A 22,105-nucleotide genomic window follows, 5' to 3' on the forward strand; every position below is an offset into this window, starting at 1 on the left:
GATATTAAAGCATTAAAGTGACAGGATAACAAAAAAGAAAGCTGACTACAAGAACTGAAGTCACTGAGATTTGACAGGTGGGGAGGGTTATAGTGGTTTGTAAGGTGATTCTCTTGAGTGATTGGTAAGAGAATGTGGTTTGTGGAGTGTAGCTTGGTCTGTAGAAAGGAGGAAAAGAATGCTGGATATGGTTGTAGTAGTTGGTACGAATGAAAATAAAATAATGTAGGATATGATGTTCGATGATAATTTGGTAAGTTAAAGTTGCCAAAAAATTATATTTATGCTTAATCCTTTATCCAAGTGCAAGCAAACAAAGTTTGCAGGTGAAGTATCTTCATAACTAGGCTATAGTGACTGATGACTTCACATAATTTGCCTAGTATCCCATTGTGCTTTGCATTCCTTTCAGAAGTGAATATTGCTAGGTGTTATGGGGAAGGGACACTATCCAGACTGGTTTCTTCCACTGATGAGACCTCATATTGAGATCTATCAGTGAGAGCTAGACTCAGAAGAGATACCAAAGTTGAATTAATGCTGAAGTCATATAATGTTATATATACTTAAAAGGTAGAAATACACTTTTATTAATACAGACCAGTATTTTACAAATAAACATTTATTAAAACCTACCAGTTTCGCCAGCAAACTGTCTGGCTTTTTCAAGGTATTACGGAGATATGAAAGTAAATGCAAATTAAAAGGAACATAAAAAACGTTGTAAACCAAACTAGTATCTATGGTTATACGTTTCGCGTGACAAAGATGGCTTATTGTTCTTATTCATTATCACGCATGCGCGTTTGTTGTAGACTTGCAATGTGATTACTGGCCAGCTGCAGTTCAGATTGACTGAGAGAGAGGGGATCAAGTTTTTCCACGAACTGTTGAGAATTATACCCTGATTTCTGTTGAGGTTTCCGCCGGTTATTAGTACTATTGTAGCTTCCTTAAAAATACGATGCCTGTAGTCGTCATCGAGATATGGCATGGAGCTGTTTTGCCAATCTATCGTGTGGTTAGACGTGCAGAAATGATGTGCTAAGCCGGAAGAAATGCTTCTGTTGTGGTTTACATCACCAACATGTTCTTTTTGTCTAATTTCTAAACTTCGTGAAGTTTGTCCAATGTAGGCAAGACCACAGGAGCAGGGAATGTAATATACTCCTGGATATTTGTAGAAAGGAACTTTATCTTTTGGAGATCCTAAAACTTGTCTGATGTTGGTGGTTGGTTTGAAGACCACTCTGATGTTGTTGGCTCTTAGTATTCTTGCTATTTGATAAGAAATTGACTTGATGAAAGGTATCACTACAGTAGAAATGTAGTGATACCTTTGGTGGTGATGGTGGGATTCTTCTTGTCTGGGGTTGTCATTGTATAGATATTTTTTGATGATGTTTTGAGGGTATCCATTTTGTGATAATGTGTTGGCTATTAGTGAGAGTTCATTCTGTGTATCCTCCTCTTCTGATATAAACTTTTTGGCTCTATGTTTCAACATGTGGATAATACTCAGTTTGTGTGACTTGTGATGGTTTGAAGTATAGTGAAGATATCTTCCAGTATCTGGGGGCTTTCTGTAAATGGATAATTTGACACTGTTAGGTTGTTTTTTTATCAAAATATCTAAAAAATGTAGTTGGTTGTTGTTTTCTACTTCCAGAGTGAATTTTATCTTGCTATGTATTGAGTTGATTTTATCCACAAACGATTTAAGGTTGTCTAAGCTGTCTTGCCATATGATGAATATATCATCCACATATCTCCACCATGTAGATGGTTTCGGAGAGATTGCAGAGAGAATTTCTTTTTCAAGTTTTTCCATGAAAAGGTCTGCACATGATGGTGATAGTGGGCTTCCCATTGCTAGGCCTTCTGATTGTTGGTATATGGTGTTGTTAACTTTGAAGAAATTAGATTGAAGGCAGTGTCTAAACATCTGTGTGATGTCTAGAGGAAAGAGGTCTTGGATAATGTTTATTACCTCGTCTACTGGAACATTGGTAAAAAGGGATACAACATCTAGGCTGGCTAGCATGTCAGTTGGTGCAATCGTAATGGCTTGGAGTTTATTTACAAAATGTTGACTATTCTTGATATAGGATTCTGATGATCGTATTTTATTATTTAATAAGTGTGCAAGATGTTTTGCCAAAAAGTAGGTTGGTGATGACCTTCCATCAACTATTGGACGGAGAGGTATATCCTGTTTATGTATTTTAGGTGTTCCATATAGTCTTGGGGTGATAGGATGTGAGGATTTTAGTGTTCTCTTCACTTCTTCTGGCTAACTGTTACAATTTCTGATTAGTTGGTTTGTTTCATTATGATTTTTAATTGTGGGGTCTCTGTCTAGGATTTTATAAGTTGAGGTGTCTGATAGTAATACGTTTAACTTATCATAATAATCTTTAGAGTTGAGGATAACTGTAGAATTTCCTTTATCAGCTTTTGTAATAATGATATCTTTATTTTTCTTCAAGTTGAGAATTGCCTTTCTTTCATAAGGAGACATGTTGAGAACAGGTTGTTTTGCTTTGGCTAGGATTATTGTACTTTTGAATCTAATAGTGTCTGCAACATTTTTTGGTAGTGGATATAGGCCTTTTTCAATACAAGAAAAAATATCGTACACAAAACAATCTCCCGGATGACAAAGTGATTTTCAGTTTGTCAAATCATAACCTCACAAGAAATGAATCTGATATTCTAAAAAAAGGTTTTAATTTCGCGATTACACCCAAAAACATTCCTAAAATGGATTTTATGTGTGGAATTGAAAAAGGCCTATATCCACTACCAAAAAAAAATGTTGCAGACACTATTAGATTCAAAAGTACAATAATCCTAGCCAAAGCAAAACAACCTGTTCTCAACATGTCTCCTTATGAAAGAAAGGCAATTCTCAACTTTTTGTTTCCCAATGCCAATATTCTCCGGCCATCTCCACCAGTTCATCCCTCCATCTTCTCACTGGTCATTCAAGCATTTGCCTGAATGACCAGAGAGAAGATGGAGGGATGATCAGAGAGAAGATGTCTTCTTCATATGGATGCCACTGGGTGAGTGCTTTGTCCATCTATCACTGTTCATCTGAGAAATTTGTCCTGCCATTCTCCTTGTTAATTTTAAGATCTCTTCTCCTATATCCAACCCTTTTGTTTCTTATATCTTTATTATTTTGTCTTTCAGTTTGATGTTTAGCATGACTCTCTCTATTTTGTGTTCCAGTTTTCCTCATTATGTCCAGTATTTTTTTTATTGGTCTGATCCATAGGTAATAACTGGTTGATACACTGGTTGAAAATTTTGGCTCTATTTTCTGGTTTTATTTTACTGCACAGGAATCTTTTCAGTTTGCCAAAAGCCATTCAGTCTAGATGAATTCTTCCCTTTATTTTTTCATTAATACTCCTTTTCCTAATGTAGAAATTCTTCATAGGATGTATATTCTTGCTCTGTTATCTGGTTTCCTTTGATGTTTGTCATTTTAGTTTTTTTCGTAGCTTATGTATAATTCTTGTTGTAATAGGTTTCACGGTATGATAAGAACACAGATGGTTAAGAAAATAACTATTTATTAACGTAAATGCTAATATTTCGCTGGTATTATATCCAGCATCTTCAGAGCACACAACACAAAGTTTGTTATAAATGCAAGACAACCACAATCCGGTGTAACAGTGGGGCTAGTATAAGTGATTGCAGCGTGCAACACAAGACTAAAGTCCTAATATGGCGCCATCTAGGTTTAAAAAAAAAAAAAAAAATCAAGTTTTGAAATAGTAGTCCAAAAACGATAGTCTTAGAAAGTTAAAAATATAAACATCTGAAAAGATATCTAGGGTGCTTAACAAACACCAACTACGCACAGTATTTAAACCTTATATAAAATTAGCAACTCTCATCCGTTCACCTAAGGACAAATGCACTCCTTTATCACATCCAGGTGTCTATGAAGTGCCCTGTTCTTGCCATCAAGCCTACTACGGACAGACAGGAAGAAATGTGGACATCTGCCTCAGTGAACACAAAAAATATATCCGACAATTTCGCTATGGTAAGTCTGGTCTGGCAGGCCATGCTTTGGATACCCCTGCACACAGGATCAATTGGAAAGAAACAAAAGTAATGCACAGAAGCTTCTCCAAGTCAGAGAGGTTGTTCCTGGAATCAACAGAAGCCTTAAAACATACTCCAAACCTTAACAAGTATGGCTGTATAAATCTACCAAAGATTTGGGAGACAGTTATCCTAAGACCAAATTAATATTTATTACTTTTATTTTTTAATTTATATTTTTTCAAACTTTCTAAGACTATCGTTTTTGGACTACTATTTCAAAACTTGAATTTTTTTAAAATTTTTTATTTATTTATTTATTTTTTAACCTAGATGGTGCCATATTAGGACTTTAGTCTTGTGTTGCACGCTGCAATCACTTATACTAGCCCCACTGTTACACCGGATTGTGGTTGTCTTGCATTTATAACAAACTTTGTGTTGTGTGCTCTGAAGATGCTGGATATAATACCAGCGAAATATTAGCTTTTACGTTAATAAATAGTTATTTTTTAACCATCTGTGTTGTTATCATACCGTGAAACCTATTACAACATGTCTGACGAACACATAAGCCTATGTATAATTCTACTTTATTTGATACTGTATTTAATTCATTCATCATTTCTTCTAGTTTTCTGTTCTGTTGTTTGCTATCATCAGCATATCGTAAATAATTTAGTGTTTTTTTTTTTTTTTTTTCCCCATTGATGTTGATCCTTTTGTCTTTCCAGTCTAATTCACTCAAAGCATATTCTAATACTGCATTGAATAATTTGTATGAGAAAGTATCTCCTTGGCATATTCCCTTGTTTATGAGGATAATAGCAGTTACTTTTTCATATATTTTTTTATTAGCTGTATATAATTTTGACTTACTCTCTATGTTTCTTCGTTGCTATTAGAATTGTTTTTCAACTGAAGCTAAGGCATTTTTTATAATCTATAAAACCTAAGTAGTGGTAAGGTGTATTTTCTGCATTTTTCTTTTAGCTAATTCAGTATCTGCAGATGGTCGATTTGCTAAACCCCTTTTCAAATCCAGCTTGTTCATTAGGCTGAGTTTCATCCAGTAATCTTGTGATTGTTTGTTAATTATTTTTATAAATAATGTATATACTAGTGACAGCAAACTTATAGGACTAATATTCTTTTTCTTATTACCCTTTTTGAACAAGAGTATCATGATAGCATTGTTCCAGCTGTTTGGTGCATCTTTCCGTTTTAGACATTTATTAAATATATTTTTTAGTTCTTTTATTAATATTTCTCCTGCTGCTTTCATCATTTCTATTAATTCCATCTTCTTGTTGCATTTTATTATTTTTCACATCTTTCATTGCTTGTTCAGTTTCAAAATTTTGTATTACTGGAAGACTTTCATGTTCTTCTGACCTCCATGTAATAGTGTTTTCAACAGTGCTGGTCGTGTCATACAATTCTGAAAAATATTATCTAGTCCTTTCAACTATGATGTTTTTTTTTTTGTTTTTTTTTTTAAATTTTTGATATCTTGTCTATTTTCATCTTTTAATATTAGTATTTCTTTTTTGCCTAGTGTAAGACTGTTTTGTAATACTTCCAAATACTTCCGTATATTGGTTATCTGTTGTTTCTTTTATCATGTTATCTTCTATTTTCTTTTTATCTTCTTTAATAGATTGTTTTCTTTATTTCTGTAAGTTCTGTTGTATTTCTTTTTTCCTTCTCCAAGTAGTTGTCTTCTTTTCTCCAATAGATTTTTTGTTTTCTCTGAGAGGTTTTTATTTTTAATCTTTTTATCTTTTTCAATCTTATGTATGCTTTCTATGTCATTTCTTTGATTGTATAATTTTTTTGCAGTTTATTCTTGGTATAATTTTTTTGTTGGCTACTAATGTATCATTATTTTTCTTTACATCTTTTGTTTTATTCTATTTCCTTCTGCACTTTTTTTTCTTCCCCTATTGTTATTTTCAATCTAACTTTTCTCTGTTTGGCTATTTGATTGATGACTGAAACATCTTTAAATATTCTTGCATGAGATGATAAAATATAATCTATTTTAATTTATGTTTATCCATTTGGACTATTCCATGTCCATTTTTGATTTGTTCTTTTCTTGTAAATGTGTTCATAGCATTCAACTGGTACCTCATCATAAACGTTACCATCATATTTCTATGTTCATATCATTCTCCTTTGTCATTTTCCCATATACACTTTTCAAGTTCATTTTTATTTTTCCCATGCTTTAAAGTCTCCCAACATTATTGTGTAGACCAGTGCTTCCCAAACTTCTGGATGTCGGGGCCCCCTTTTTGTATTTATATTCAATACAAAACATACATAGCGAATATTGCAAAAATCAAATGCATATATTACATTTTTTGCCTCTTACCGTTTGGTTCTGAAAACGATGCGAGCTGTTCTGGAAAATATGAAATACTGTCCTTTTTTTTTTTTTTTTTTTTTGAGTCGGTTTCTGCTTCTTCTGATTGTTCGAGGGATTTTTTTTAAAATTTTTTTATCGGCCACTTATCAATCTCAGGGTTAAACTTTTTAACGTAGAATAGATCAAATAATATCACCACTTACCGATACTGGCACACCACAGACTGATAACATGAAATTAGTGAATATTACCTGAATAAGGGAATCCCCGGGCCAGGAACATTTTTCTCTTTTGTGACTTTTCTCGCTTTACGGTAATTAAGCCTAACGCGAAACAGACAGCAAAGGCAGGTTATGAAAACGTGCATATGATTGGTGCGGTATTAACAAAAGATCGTGCAACCGAAAGATAAAAGCATAGCTGACAATTGAGTTGAAATGCTAACTCTCTTCACCCGAATTCCATATGTGAAACTGCCATAACATTCATTATATATATATATATTACTTAATTTTAACACTTTAACAAATTTTAACACGTTTGGTTGAATTTTATTGCTGCCTTGGGAAATCGAACTCACACACATCTAATTAATAACAATAGTTTTTAGTTAGATATTGTGTTTGCCCATGCAACATATGGTTTTGTTTCAGTCTATACAGCATAGTTTCTGTATGAGGGGACATGTGATTCATTAATTAGTGTGTTTTTATCCCAGTTGTCTCTATTTGCACTATTTGTTGAGAAATATATTATTTCTCAACAAATTGCACTATTTGTTGAGAAATATATTTCACAGACTCCTCATACCTTATTCACTGGCATAATAAAAGTACTTGTTTTTATTGCCTCTGCAGTATAGTGGCTATTAGGGAGAGGTGTTGTTTACCAATGCAAGCGAGTTTACTATCTTGCCACATGAACTTGTTTAAGCTTTTTTTCATGTGTGAAGTATATGCGAAACGTTTATTGGTAACAGAAAACCAGCTCGGATGACAGTGATAATATAAAACGAATTTTGATATGTATATAAAGTCAATATCACCCTGATTATGAATGCGTGATGAAAGGGACAGGAAGATTTAGAGCTTCCCTGGAGAGCATTCGAAGTAAATACAATTAACCACTGCTTTGAAATGGGACATATGAATAAGCAATATTTACTAATATTCATTAAGCGCCGAAATATGCAGGAAGCAAAGTTTGTGAACCAACACCAATGCGTGAATTTTTCCATTAAAATATAAAAAAATAACAAAAAAGAAATAATAAATAATAAAAGTTGAATACGTTTCTTTTAAAATAAAAAAAAATCTACTTAGTCTTAAAACATTTTAAATTTGTTTTTCATTATATCACGGCCCCCATCAACAAAACCTACGGCCCCCAAGGGGGCCGCGGCCCACAGTTTGGGATGCGCTGGTGTAGACTGTAGGACCCTGCTGTATTGTATTGGACGCTGTGTCATAGAATTCTTCTATTTCTTCATCATAACTGCTGATTGGTACATATATTTGTATTATTTTAATGTTTTTTTGTTCTGATGTTTGCACTATGATATATGCTACTCGATATGATATTCCAGCATATTTAGTAACCTTGCTTGTTATACTTTTGCTTATGAGAAAACCTACCACTCTCTGCTTGAAATCATTTGGTCCTTTCCAGTAAAGTACATTTTGCGATTTTAGTGGTATGCATTCTTCTGATTTTCTTTTAATTTTACTTAATCCTATTATATCCCACTTTATTTTGCTTATATCATATTCCAGTTCTATCTTTTCATCATCTGCTAACGTTCTTATGTTGTATGTAGCAATGAGATTAATTTTCTTACACTTGCTTTTATTATTTTGTTTTGTAGTTGCAAGTCCGGTCCAATAACTCCATTTCTCTTCCAGACTACATTCTCTGATGATTGTAAGGCCTAGTGATGCTGGAAACTGTGGGCTCATTTTTGTATTTAACATATTCATGGTTTTAATGGGGAGAATTGTCGTCTTTTCCCCACAATGTTGGCTTCGGAGAGGATTGGTAATAGTCCATCTAACTAGAGCTGTGGAATGGAATCATCATTGATATTATGACTCTTACCAAAAGGATGGATAACCTGCCTCTGTTCTTACCCAGTCTACACTGCTCTGCCTCAGAATATGCCTGCGTGTGTGCAAGCTAGCTCTATTGTCAGCTGTCTCCATTAAAATGGGTAGCAGATGCTGTTGGGAAAGCTGCTCCTCTGGAGTATCATTGACCTCTGGCTTTTGAGGCTCTGTAATTGGAAAAATACACTACCACTGGTATAGCTCAATACATCTTCGAAACACACAAGCCCCTTCACCATGTCAAGGTGAGAATTTCAGCAAAAGGGAATAGTTAATTGGTACAAATGAAATGAAAGTAAAAGAATACAGGATATGGTTATAGTAGTTCGTACAAATGAGAAAGTAAATTTATATAATGTTCAATTTGTAAGAGCCTTTGGGTGTAGTGCAAAAGGAAAAAGGATAAGACTAATTTATGTATAATGGTGCTGAATGGAATAAGTGAGCATAAAGAATTATAATGGCTTGAATGTGTGTAAAAACAGAGGGATTTCATTTTCTGACCATCTGTGAAAGATTTGAGAGAGAGAGAGAACTATAATTTCATCTGATTTAGAAGGGTAGTGGAAGGTTAGAGAGATTGCTGTTGAACAGAAGTTGCATGTTGAGTCAAGGAAATGGGAGTCTGTAAATGGTATCAGTGAGAGTGGTCAAAATCGCTGGGAAAAATTGTGAGATGGCATAAGAGAGAGAGAGAGAGGTTACTACTGGAGTGATAATAATACCTCAAATCACATAAATTAAAGATGCCAAGAAATTGTTCTTGGTTTTATCCAACTGTAATGGATAAAAGTGTAATGAATTGCATGTGAAGTATCTTCACAAATGGGCTCCTTGTATATAGAGACTACTGACTTCACATCTTGCCTTAGTGTCGCATAATGCAAAGCACATACCATTTCAAATGTGTCGTCAGTCATGTATTATGGAAAGGATCATTACCCAACCCATTTTCAACCTTTATTGAGGTATGTTAAAGAGTAGAGATACCTTTTCAAAAATTCTGAGTGATATACAAGATCACTCTAAATCTCATTGAGTGACCCTAAAGGATCACTGCTAAACTCATCACTCTTGACCTGAATCACTCTAGAACAGGAAACTCAGCAGTATCTCCACTCAGTGACAGGCAAAAACCAGCCACCAAGCAGAACCTCTCTATTCCTCTGAAAGTAAGCACTACCATCAGTGGGAGCCAGACCCAGAAGAGATATCATGGCTGAAGGAATGCAGAAATCATATATTTTCAGTACCACACCACGATAATTTTGCGGCCCAGGCAGACTCTGTGTGTGTGATGCCCCTAAGTTGTTTTTTTTTTTATACTTAAGTACTTTTGTGTACGTATAAGTATTTTTTCAAATTATTAATAATTTCATAACTTCATTATTTGTACTTATCATTTTTATTCACTCAAGAAAATAAATAAAAAAATAAAATGATTACAAACAAAAATTATTGATTTTACACTAATTTTAATTTAATCAATTATAATTCAGATATATTTTTTTCTTCATCTGCGAAAGCTTTTGTTCTTTGACTAATGTCCATTTTCTGAGCAACAGCATTTTCACTAGATAACAAGGGTAAAGAATTTAATTTATCACTCACCATTGTTGATTGCAAACATGTTTTGAAAGTTTTAATTTGCTGAAACTTCTTTCAGCTGTTGCTACTGTTATAGGAATTGCCAGCAAAATTCTTAATTCGACCTATGTATTTGGAACTGTATTCTGCAAATTGCTTGCTTTTAAAAATTAAAAAGTTTCTAACAGCAAATAGATGTTTTCTGGAAGTAAACTGTCATTTTCGAATTCCAAATTTGCGAATCATTATTTTCATTTGTATGATATTTTTCATTTAGATTTATATCATCAGAGTTTAATTCTCTAGAATTTTCATCGTGTGGTGTATCTTCTTCTATTGAAATGTTAATTGAAGTAGAACCAGATGAATTTATTGGTTTTAGAAAGTTAGATAAATATTTTGCACTTTTAGAAATATATTTTGTTCTTTGCAATTTCCTTTTACGGTTTTCAATAGAAGATAATGACTTATTTTATGTTCTTTCAATATTTGCATATTCCAAGAGTGGAAGAAAGTATAGCAATGCTTCTATTGTCAGGTAATTATTTTTAGGAGCGCAGGCTCTAAAGTCCTAGTGCCAACTTTAGTTTTGGTGCTCCAAGCTGGTGCCCAATCAGCCTGCTTCTTAATCTAGCACTGTATATTTTCCATATACAACTAGGCAAAAGGTCATCATCATCAAATTCCTGACATGTACCCTCAAGGGTATGTACAGGATATGATAGTACTACATGAAAAATTTACATCATTACTAACTTCCTAACTACAATTTTCCTCCAAATCAGTCTGTTACTTGTCAAGACTCCAACATTATCAGATCTTATATTTCTATCGTCTAAAGCACCTTGTACCATATCAATCCACCTATATCTTGGTCTTCCTGTGGGTCGTTTTCCTGCCAACCAGACAGAGAACTCGTTTTGCTAATCTTTCCTCGCCCACTCTGTTTAAGTGACCATACCACCTGAGATTAGATCTGCTAATGCATTCTTGGATGCTGACAATGTCAAGTTCTTTCCTAATATCCCCATTTTTAATATGATATTGCCATTGATGCCATCTGTTGATGCCTCTAATCTTTCTCAGACTCTCATATCTGCAGTCTCTAGTCTTTGGTCAAGCGTTTTACTTCTGACCCAGCTCTCAGATCCATAAGTTAAACTGGTTTGAACACTGTCTTGTATACAGCTAATTTAGTGTTCCGACTAATTTCTCTCTTATTCCATGTGAATTTATTCAGTTGACTGCCTACCATACCAGCTTTCTTGATTCTGTTGTCTATTTCTATATTTAATTTACAATCTTCCGTAAAAATCGTGCCTAAGTAGCTGAAATGTTTTACTTGTTCCATAGGTTCCCCATTCACAACACAGTTGACATTTTCAACAATCCTAACTATTTTCATTGTCTTTGTCTTTTTAATGCTAACCTTCATACCGCATCTATAACAACAGTTATTCAATTTAGTCAGGGAATCTTGCAAACTTGTTGCGGATTTATTTAGACGTATAACATCGTCCGCATAAAGCAAAGAGCTGACATTAACATCTCCAATTCTGATATCATGTTTAATACCACTTTCCTTCATAATGTGATCCATATAGATAATGAATAACAGAGGAGATAATGTACATTCTTGTCTCACACCAGATTTAACGTTAAGCCATCTTCCTGTACTTCCTTCAATTCTAACTGCTGACTTACAACTCAAATAAAGACTAAGTATTGCTTGATATAATGCCCCATTAATACCATGTGAATATCTTCTCTCTTGGCACCTTTTCATATGCCTTTTCCAGATCGACAAAACTTAAATAGAGATCTTTGTTATATTCCCATGCTTTCTCAACTATTTGTCGTAAAATGAAGATCTGATCCTGACAGCCTCTATTTGACCTGAATCCAGCTTGTTCTTCACCAAGCTTTTCTTCCACAATTCTTCTCAACCGTTTCTCAAGTATACTTGCATAGATCTTGCCAGGAACACTCAGTACCTCTGTAATTCTCACATTCAGTTTTATTTCACTTTTTATATATGGGTACTATTAGAGCTCTACTCCAAGCATCAGGAATTTGTCCCTCTGTCCAGGCTTTCTGAACTATGCAGTGCTGCCACTGTAAGACTTTTATACCACCATACTTCAGCATTTCTGGTCGAGTATCATCTACTCCTGCCTACCTTTCCACATTTCAAGCCTTTGGTGGCTTTTTCTACTTCAAGTATGGATATGTATTCCTGACTGTTTGTCTGTTGAGTGTTTTTTACCACTGTGCTATCACTGCTTGTTTCATTTAGCAATATTTCAAAATAATTACTCCATATTTCAAGTATATCTTTTTCCCCTGTTTTCATGTCACCTTTATCATCTCTAATTCCTTTTACACCACTCTTTACTCCATTTTTAAGCTTCTTCAACAACCTTCAGAATATCTTACCACCTTGATGATATTTATTTTCTATATTCTTGCCAAAGTCCTCCCATGACTTTTGTTTAGCTAGTTTTACACAGTGTTTAGCTTTCTTACATTTGTCTGTGTATTCTCTAAGAGCAAAAGCTGACTTGTTTGCCAGGAACTTTTGATAGGAACTTCACTGCCTCTTTAACTACCTGTGTCCATCATGGAGTTCTGATTTTTCTATCCTTGCAGACAACCTCACCACATGCCTCTCTGGCTGAATCAGTCAGGGTTTTCTTCAAGGCTTGCCACTGAATCTCCCAGGTTTGGTTCCTGTTCTCAAGCTCTTGCATTTTTTCTTCAATAATCTTTGTGTATTTTAGTCTACAGTTCACATCTGAGAGCTGCTCAACTTTTATTCACTTGAAAACTTTCTTACATGTTCCTCTTTTCAATATGAATTTCAATTTTATTCTTCTCAAGACTAAATGGTGATTACTTCCAGTTTCAAATCCTCCATACACTCTAGTGTCCTGCACCAGAGAGAAAACATTACTATCAATAATAAGTCAATGAGACTTTTCTGATCCCTTGCCTGTTCTCTCCATGCGAATTTGTGCACATTTTTATGTTGGAACATGGTGTTAGTAATAACCAGTCCATGTCCTGAGCAGAAATCCGACAGTTATTTGCCATTATTATTAACTTTGCTCTTTTCTCCAAATTTTCCCAAAATATTTTGTATGTCTGACGATTATTTTCTACTCTGCTATTTAGATCCCCAACAAGGACCAACTTTTCCTCTTTCATTGTGTCTGTTGCGTTTTCTAAAGCATCAAAAAATTCCTCCATTTCTACCTTAGTAGAACCTTCTGTGGGACCATAGGCACAAATAAGTCTCATTGTCCAATTCCCCATTCTCATATTTGCCCACATCACTGTACTTGAGACTGTCTGCCATTCAAGAAGATTAGCATCATATTTAGTGGTGAATACTATTGCTACTCCTTCTTTTCTTTGATTGTCATTTCCTGAATATGACATTTTGTATTTTTTGCTCAGAAAGATCTCACCAGTTTTTGTCTTTTTTGTTTCAGTCACCCCTATTATGTCGATCTGGTACTTATCTAATTCTTCAGCTAGCTCTTTTTCTCTGCCATTCAGGCTTCTTATCAACTCTACAATTTCTCTATTACTGAAACCTAGGCAAAAGGTGTCCCACCTTATTGTTAAAATATGCTGGAATAGAAATAGGTGATGAAAGTGTTTTCACTTAATTATACTATAAATTAAAGAAACCAAGAAATTATAGTCTTAGTTTAATTCTTTATCCATGTATAAACAAACAGTTTGCTCATGAAGTACCTTCACAACTGGAACTTGTTTAGTTCTAAACCAATCTGAGTGGGATACAAAGGTAATTGATGTAAAGTCATCAGCCTCTATATAACAAGTAGCCTAGTTGCCAGTACTTCAGTCCTTTATCCAAGTGAAGATACTTCACTTGGATAAAGGATTAAATCAAGAATATAATTTCTTGGCATCTTTAATTTATAGTATAACCAAGTGAAAAAACTTTCAACATCTATCTCTAATCCCGAACATTTTAATGTGTGACATGTTCTGTCTACTTGTATATTAGAAGTATACAACTTCTTCATTACTTAAACCTTGGTATCTCTCCTAGGTCTGGTTCCCAGTGATGATATTTATTCATGCTCATCATTAGGTTTGCTTACTTCCTGGGGAGTAGAGAGGTTCTACTCAGTAGTAGGTTTTTGCCTGTCACTGGATGTGACCACCGCTGAGTTTCCTGTCTTGTAGTGATTCAGATCACGAATAATGAGTTTAGTCTTTTAGAGCCACTCAGTAAGATTTAGAATGATCTTGTAGATTTCTCAGAGTTTTTGGAGTAGTATCTCCACACTTAAACATATTTTAGTAAAGGTCGAAAATGGTCTGGATAATGGCCCTTCTGATAATGCATAGGCTTTATACATTTCTTACATTAGTATCTTACATTATACAAGGCAATTAGTATATCATTGTAAAGGGATACTAAGGCAATTCATGTGAAGTCATTAGCATCTATATACAAGTAGCCCAGCCATGAAGATACTTAAGCACATGCATTGTTTGCTTATGCTTGGATAATGGATTAAACTAAGAATAATTTCTTGGCATGTTTGGAGAGAAAGTAACAGCAGTTTGGAGAAAGTTGGATGTGGGAGGGGCGGGGGGGGATGTTAAAATATAGGTTTGTTTTAATGTCTGCATTACTCATATTTCAAGCTTACTTATTTTGGATGCATATATCATTAACTTAATTTAACATGTCTTAAAATTTAAAAGATGCTAAAATATTACTTTCAGTTACGGTGGGAGTTCTTTAGCACTATCAACTCAAGGACATGCATTTTTGAGAGCCGATACTCCTAACAATGCAAGCACCGCTGGTAGTAAGTTTATTAAATTTAATATAATTCTTATTGGTGTATTATTTCTTTAGTTTATAATGAGAATATTGCCAAAACAAAATGTGATTTTTAATACTGTGAAAGAGACTATGTCTGAATTTTAAAATTGGTGTATTATTTCTTTAGTTTATAATGAGAATATTGCCAAAACAAAATGTGATTTTTAATACTGTGAAAGAGACTATGTCTGAATTTTAAAATTGGATCTGAATTTTTACATTTTGTATGTTTATAGAAGTAGATACTACAGGCAGTATGGAAATAGTTTTTCAGTCAGCTCTCACTTTATCAGACACAGTAATGAGAACTTGCTCTCTATAAAAATGACCTAAAAAGTTCCCAGTAAAGTTTTGTTGGCTGTGTTCTTTTTCTGAAGGAAATTACTATGCTATAACAAAGTGCTCTCCCTATGGTTTGCAACATTGAGAGTTCAGTGTATAATAACTAAGCTATTTAGTTATAATAACTGTCAGTTATTAGACAGTTAACAAGTATAGAGAAAATAGAATTTATTAAAACTACGGTATATTTAGTTCAGTGTTACATGGACATCGCTGGGAGAGAAGATCAGTTAATTACAATCAAAATATGGATTGTAAGATATTGATTTACTTGACATGTGCTTATTAGTTCATCTTGGTCACAATAGAGTTGGCAGGAGAATGCACAATTAGAGTTCAAAGGAACAAATTGGATAGCTTCTGTTAACTAAAAATTAAATAATATAATCAATATTTAAAAAAAAAAAAATGAACAGTTAATGGTGATTACTATCCTCTTGAGATTGACACACAATCAGAGTAGTTAATTAAATAATATAATCAATATTTAAAAAAAAAAATGAACAGTTAATGGTGATTACTATCCTCTTGAGATTGACACACAATCAGAGTAGTTAAGGTATGGACAATGTCATAAGGTTTCATGAATTTCAAGAAACAGTCCAAAGAACTCAATATCTAGTATCAATGTCATGGAAATCATGGTCCAGATCATTGAATTCTAAAACTTTAATATAGTCTAGATGCTCTTAGATTCTAATCTTTACAGAATGGCTAATCTGTTCAATGTAACAAAGTCAACATGAACAGGGCAATTGCTAGAGGAAAGGTAGATGGTAGAAAATGAGATATCTTCTGAGCTTGTTTGAAGTAGTGTATAGAATATCCATGCTATTCGTTCGGATGTTGCTTCAAGTTAGGTATGGAAATAGTTTTCACATCAGAATGTAGTCTGCAGAGGGATGATAACTGTGGATATTTTCTGGATGGTAGTTTCACTATAACTTTAGTCACCAATGATTTTTATTTCCTTTAATTCATCTAACAGATTGTACGAGCTCTGTTTACAAGACTTTTGATAATACCTTCTTTGATGATGGATGGATGTATTTGCCAGTGAAATAAGGTTTCTTATATATATATATATATGTATGTAATAAATTTTTTAACTTGGGGATATTGTATGTTAGGATAACCAAGTTATTTTATAAACTTGGTTATTTTAACTCCTAATCCCAAGTATGCAAACAATTAGGTTTGCACCTGAAACAAAGTTCAAGTCTAAAGATGGTATAACACCAGGGCAACTCATTGTAAAGGTGGGTAAAGCTCTGATCACTATTATTAGTATTTTCCCATAATGTAAAGCACATCTCACTAGAAGATGTATACTGCAATGCATTATGGGTGGGGTCACTACCCAGACCGGTTTCAACCTTTGTTGAGGTCTCCTCAGTGAGTAGCTAGACCCTAAATACCAAGGTTATAGTAATACAGAGCCTTATCAATTTTACCTATAGAAGTTGCAACAAGGTGTTTTTATTTTTAATAAAAATCTCTGGAGGAGATATAGTGACCCCACCCATAATGCATTGCAGTATACATCTTCTAGTGAGATGTGCTTTACATTATGGGAAAATACTAAGAATAGTGATCAGATCTTTACCCACCTTTACAATGAGTTGCCCTGGTGTTATACCATCTTTAGACTTGAACTTTGTTTCAGGCGCAAACTTAATTGTTTGCATACTTGGGATTAGGAGTTAAAATAACCAAGTTTATAAAATAACTTGGTTATCCTAATATATATATATATATATATATATATATATATATATATAAATTAATACTGCCTGTAAGAGTACAGATTATCTGCACTTCTGTTTCCCCTTCTGTTAGATGAATTTAATTTAAAAAAAAAAATCAGTTTCATTATAATGGTTATAATGAAACTACCATCCAGAAAATTATTCATAGTTATTAGCTGGACTGTGAAAAGAATTTTCTCCATCTTGAGCCAGTCTACTCCATTCCCCCCCCCCCCCATTTCCTTTAATATTGGATAATCCCATCTCCTACATAGTTCACTAAGTTTTCTTTTTATGTACAGGCAGTATCAATTATAACAAGCTTCGGAGTGAGCTTGCAGCCATCCCATGGCAGAACATATTGCAAGGGAAAGATGTTAGCAGTGCTTGGGATAAAATCAGCGGGTATCTGAGGAAAGCAATATCAGATTGTGTCCCCATGGTCAGGAGGTCAAACAAGGCAGGCATTAGATGGATGAGCAGTAGTATCAAGCTTGAACTACAAAAAAAGAAAATGTTATGGAGAATTTACAAGGAGAAGGGCGATCAGGACACCCATGAGCAGTACAAGGCTCAAGCTAGGAAGGTTACCAGCATAGTAAGAAAAGCTAAATCAGATTATGAGAAGACCTTAGCCAAAGAGATCAAGGGTAATCCCAAAGAGTTCTTCCGCTATGTGGCAAGTAAGAGGAAGAATGACTTCGGAAGGATAACCTTAGTGGGTGCTGATGGTATTGAGGTGACAAAATCAGATGTAATAGTCGAGTTACTGAGTGATCACTTCTCAAAAGTCTATCACCCAAGTGAGGATATCTCTATACTTATAGCAATACCTAATGTGAGAATTGAAGCTAAAGAATCAGAGGTATTAAATATATTGCGAAACTTAAATGCAAACACTGCAGTAGGCTTAGATGGAATATCAGCTCGGCTGTTGCGTGAATGTGCAAATGAATTGTCAACCCCTCTTACCTGGATATTTAATTTAAGTTTGAACTCTGGTATGGTCCCTAGGGAGTGGAAGTTAGGCAAAGTGGTTCCTTTGCATAAAGGTGGCTCTAAAACTGCAGTATTGAATTACAGACCAATCACCATCTCAGGAGTAGTGGTAAAAGTATTGGAAAAGTTGGTTAAAGACAAAATTCAAGAATGGGTGGATCAGGATATGATACTCTATAGAGGCCAACATGGTTTTGTTAAAGGTAGATCCTGCCTTAGCAATCTATTAACTATCCATAATAGAATAACATCAGAGTTGGACAAAGGAACTGGCTACACAGTGGTACTTCTGGATTTTGCTAAGGCTTTTGACAGGATACCCCATAGAACACTGTTACGCAAATTGGAGCAGATGGGAATGGATATTAAATTGGTGATATGGATAGGAGAATGGCTCAGGGAGAGATACCATAAGGTGGTGTATGGAGGAGCCGAGTCCAGAATGAGGCAGGTGACCAGTGGTGTGCCTCAGGGCTCTGTGCTTGGGCCAATGTTGTTTAATTTGTATATAAATGATATAGGAAACGGCTTAAAGGGAGATATTCAGTTGTTTGCTGATGATGCAAAGTTGTGTAATGCAATAAAAAATCAAGCTGATGTTGAAAGTTTGCAGGAGGATTTAAATAAGCTGGTAAAATGGGCAAAAGAAAATGGATGTCAGTTCAATGTGGAAAAGTGTAAAGTCTTGCATTTTGGGATTAAAAGATTACCAGCTGTGTACTACATAGATGGAAAGGTACTCCAAGAGATTGATGAGGCTAGGGACTTAGGGGTATTGGTAGATAAGGAGATGAAGTTCAGAGGACACATTGCTAAGGTGTCCAAGATTGCACATAGGATTACTTGGTTGTTGAGGAACACACTGACATCCAGAGATAAAGAGGTTATTATTCCCCTTTATAAAGCATTGATACTTCCACATTTGGATTACTGTGCTCAGGTCTGGTCACCTGGATTCCTTGGAGATGAGGAGGCTGTGGAGAGGGTTCAGAGAAGAGTGACTAAGTTGGTGAGTGATATAAAAAATGCTCCCTACATTGATAGATTGAGAGCTTGTGGATTGCAGAGATTGGTTGATAGGCGAAGAAGAGGGGATATGATAGAAACATTCAAATTACTAAAAGGTTTTTATAGGATTGATGCAGGGGAAATGTTTCAGCTGTGTGATAGTGATGGAAGAACAAGAGGTCATCTCTGGAAATTAAAGAAGAGTGTGGTTAACAAAGGTGTCAGAACAAGGTTTTTTGCCTGGAGGGTGGTGAATGAGTGGAATTCATTGCCTGACTTAGTTGTGAGCTCTTTGTCTGTAAACGAATTCAAGAAGAGATATGACAGATATTGTTTTGCTAGTTTGGGTCTCCCGCGATGAGTCTACTGACTCCATGGATATACCCGTAATAATAATAATGTATCTGAGATGCCAGCCTATATGTCCTGCCCACCTTTTTTTTTCTTGCTATAGATATCTTCTACCACACCTTTAAATGGATTTTTTCCCTTATTTCTTTGTGTCTTTTATGATTTTTCTTGCCTATATTACAGACTCTTCTTTCACTTGCCTTTTGTGCTGTTATTAGACTTTGTTTTACCCTTTTTTTTTGTTGTGTATCTTGCTGTTGTAGATCATTGCTGGTAGAATAATACAGTTAAAAAGGTTTGATCTTACTTTGTTATCTTTTTTTTTTGTGATCGTGTCTTTTATCTGATTAAAAGCTTTACAAGCAGCCTTTTTGCATCTGTTTATTTAATCTGATATATCATTGTCTATTTTGATTGCTTGTCCTAAATAAATGTAGCTCTCCGTTCTGTGTATCACTTCATTTTGCAATTTGATTTGTTGGTTACAAAATATTCATATTTCATCCACTTTGTCTTGTGAAGGTGGATTTGTCATTCTGCAGTGCAAGTTTCATTCACCATTATTTCTAGTTCAGACATTTAATGAGATATCATAGTCACATCATCAGCAAACAGAAGTATTTTAAAATTTTCTCCGTCTATATTTAAACCTTCATCCAGGTTTTCTTGACCACGGCAGCAATCCTAGAATGCATTGTATAGTTGCTGTAAAGAGATTAGAGGAGATCACTTTTTTTTTTGTCTCACTCCTTTCCTGAATGATATTTCAAGGGGTTTATTAAAAAGAGTAATCTGAGTTTTGCTGCCTGTATATGTGTTTCAATTAACTTATGACGAGGGGTTGTTTGAAAAGTTTCATAAATTTCCAATTGATGGTGACACAATTCGTTCATTCATACCACTGCTGACACATATGATCTTTTTCATTGCCCCTGGCAAAATTTTAGCAATGTGTAGTTCTCTTGTGGCAAACATTTAAAATGACTGTTCACATTTTTCATAAAAATGGAGAAAAACAAGTTTCGTGCAGTGATAAAACACTTTTATTTGAAGAAGTGGACGGCCGCTGAAGCTGAGTTAGATTCAGTTCAGGGGACTCTGCACCAGAATTAAAGACTATTTATTTTTGGATAAATGAGTTTAAATGTGGTCGTAAATCCATTGAAGATGAAGTGCGCTCTGGATTCCCAACTCTATGAAGGAAGTGATTTACAAAATCCATAGTATCATTATGGAAGACTGCCGAGTGAAAGTGCACGAGATTGCTGAGATTGTAGGTATCCCAATTGAATTGATGTATAATATTCTGCACGAAAAATTGCACATGAAAAAGTTGTGTGCGCGATGGGTGCCATGATTGTTGACTGTCAATCAAAAACGCATGCAAAAAGACATTTCAACACAGATAATTGTCATTCGCAGAATTTTTTGCATTGATTCATAACTGTAGATGAAACTTGGATCCACCACTACACACTTGAGTCCAAGCAGCAGTCAAAACAGTGTACAAAAAAAGCGAAGATTGTTTTGTCAGCTGGGAAGGTGATGGCCACTGTTTTTTGGATTTTCCAAATAGTCTATCATGATAACTCCTTGGGAATTATCATGATAGACTATTTGGAAAAGGGTAAGACAATAACAGGAGTCTATTATGCATCATTGTTGGACCATTTAAAAGAAGAACTGAAGAAAAAAACGGTCAAGATTGGTGCACAAAAAAGTGCTCTTTCATCAAGACAATGCACCGTCCTACACATACCCAAGAGCATATTATATTGGTATGATTATGCTTTGGGTAACCGATGATTCTAGAGATCTTGGAGTTATTGTGTTTAGAAAGTTTAAAGGTCACATAAAAATTGCAAATACAACTCAGAGGATACTTGCAATGTTGAAATGAACATTGGGATGTGGAAGTTATTTTGCCTCTTTGCAAAGCTTTGATATGACTGCATCTGGACTACTGTGTGCAGATTTGGTCTCCTGGGTTCCAAAGAGATGATGATACCTTGGGAAGGCTGCAAAGACAAAGATTTACAAATATATTGATATTATTAAATGTATATTACAAGGATAGATTGAATGTGGACTGCAGAGACACTGGTGGACAGAAGAAATGGGAGTGATATGATAGGGGTCTATAAACTTTAGAGAGAGCAGTATAGGATATTAGTTGGTAAAATTTTTCATTATATGTAAGGTAGGGAGAGGACAAAGAGACATCCGTGGAAGTTTAGTTTGTTTGCAGTTAACAAAGAGCTAAGCACTAGATTTTGGTTTTATCATGAAACTGTGAGTGAGTATAATAATTAGCTTGTTCAATTAGTGGGCACTTATAGTGTGAGTTAGTTTAAGAGAAGGTATGACAACTGGTGTGGCTGATGTATGGCCTCCCTCAATGAGTCCTTGACTCCCTTGAGGCCTAATAATAATGTTTTCTTCTTTAAATTTTGTTGGGTAGTGTATTTTCTAGTACAAGTGGGTTTTCTGTAGGCTGAATGAGTTTTCTTTCATGGTTTCTAGTGATTAGAGTTAAAAACTAAGTGCTTATAAGATTTGTTTTAGGCAATCTTGTCTGAAGTATAATGATGGCATTCAGAAATTGACAGCACACAGTAAAGAGCCTTATGGGGAAATGACAATCATATATCCA

General features: G+C 34.6%; 1 protein-coding gene across 4 annotated transcripts in view; it reads left to right on the forward strand.

Moving 5' to 3' along the window:
* LOC150102889 (inactive tyrosine-protein kinase RYK-like) overlaps positions 1 to 22,105 on the forward strand; it is a 378,596-nt gene that overhangs the window by 159,790 nt on the left and 196,701 nt on the right. For 3 of the 4 annotated variants that reach the window (XM_090397499.1, XM_090397502.1, XM_090397501.1), the window contains one exon: positions 14,902 to 14,987. In XM_090397499.1, the coding sequence (XP_090253625.1) occupies positions 14,902 to 14,987 (86 nt within the window). The remainder of the gene's footprint in view (positions 1 to 14,901; positions 14,988 to 22,105) is intronic. The other variant, XM_090397500.1, reaches the window with a different exon arrangement.

The sequence above is a fragment of the Typopeltis vanoorti genome, chromosome 9, assembly GCF_054136105.1.
Source record: "Typopeltis vanoorti isolate ZY-2024b chromosome 9, IOZ_Tvanoo_1.0, whole genome shotgun sequence".
In the NCBI taxonomy this organism is placed as follows: Eukaryota; Metazoa; Arthropoda; class Arachnida; order Uropygi; family Thelyphonidae; genus Typopeltis; species Typopeltis vanoorti.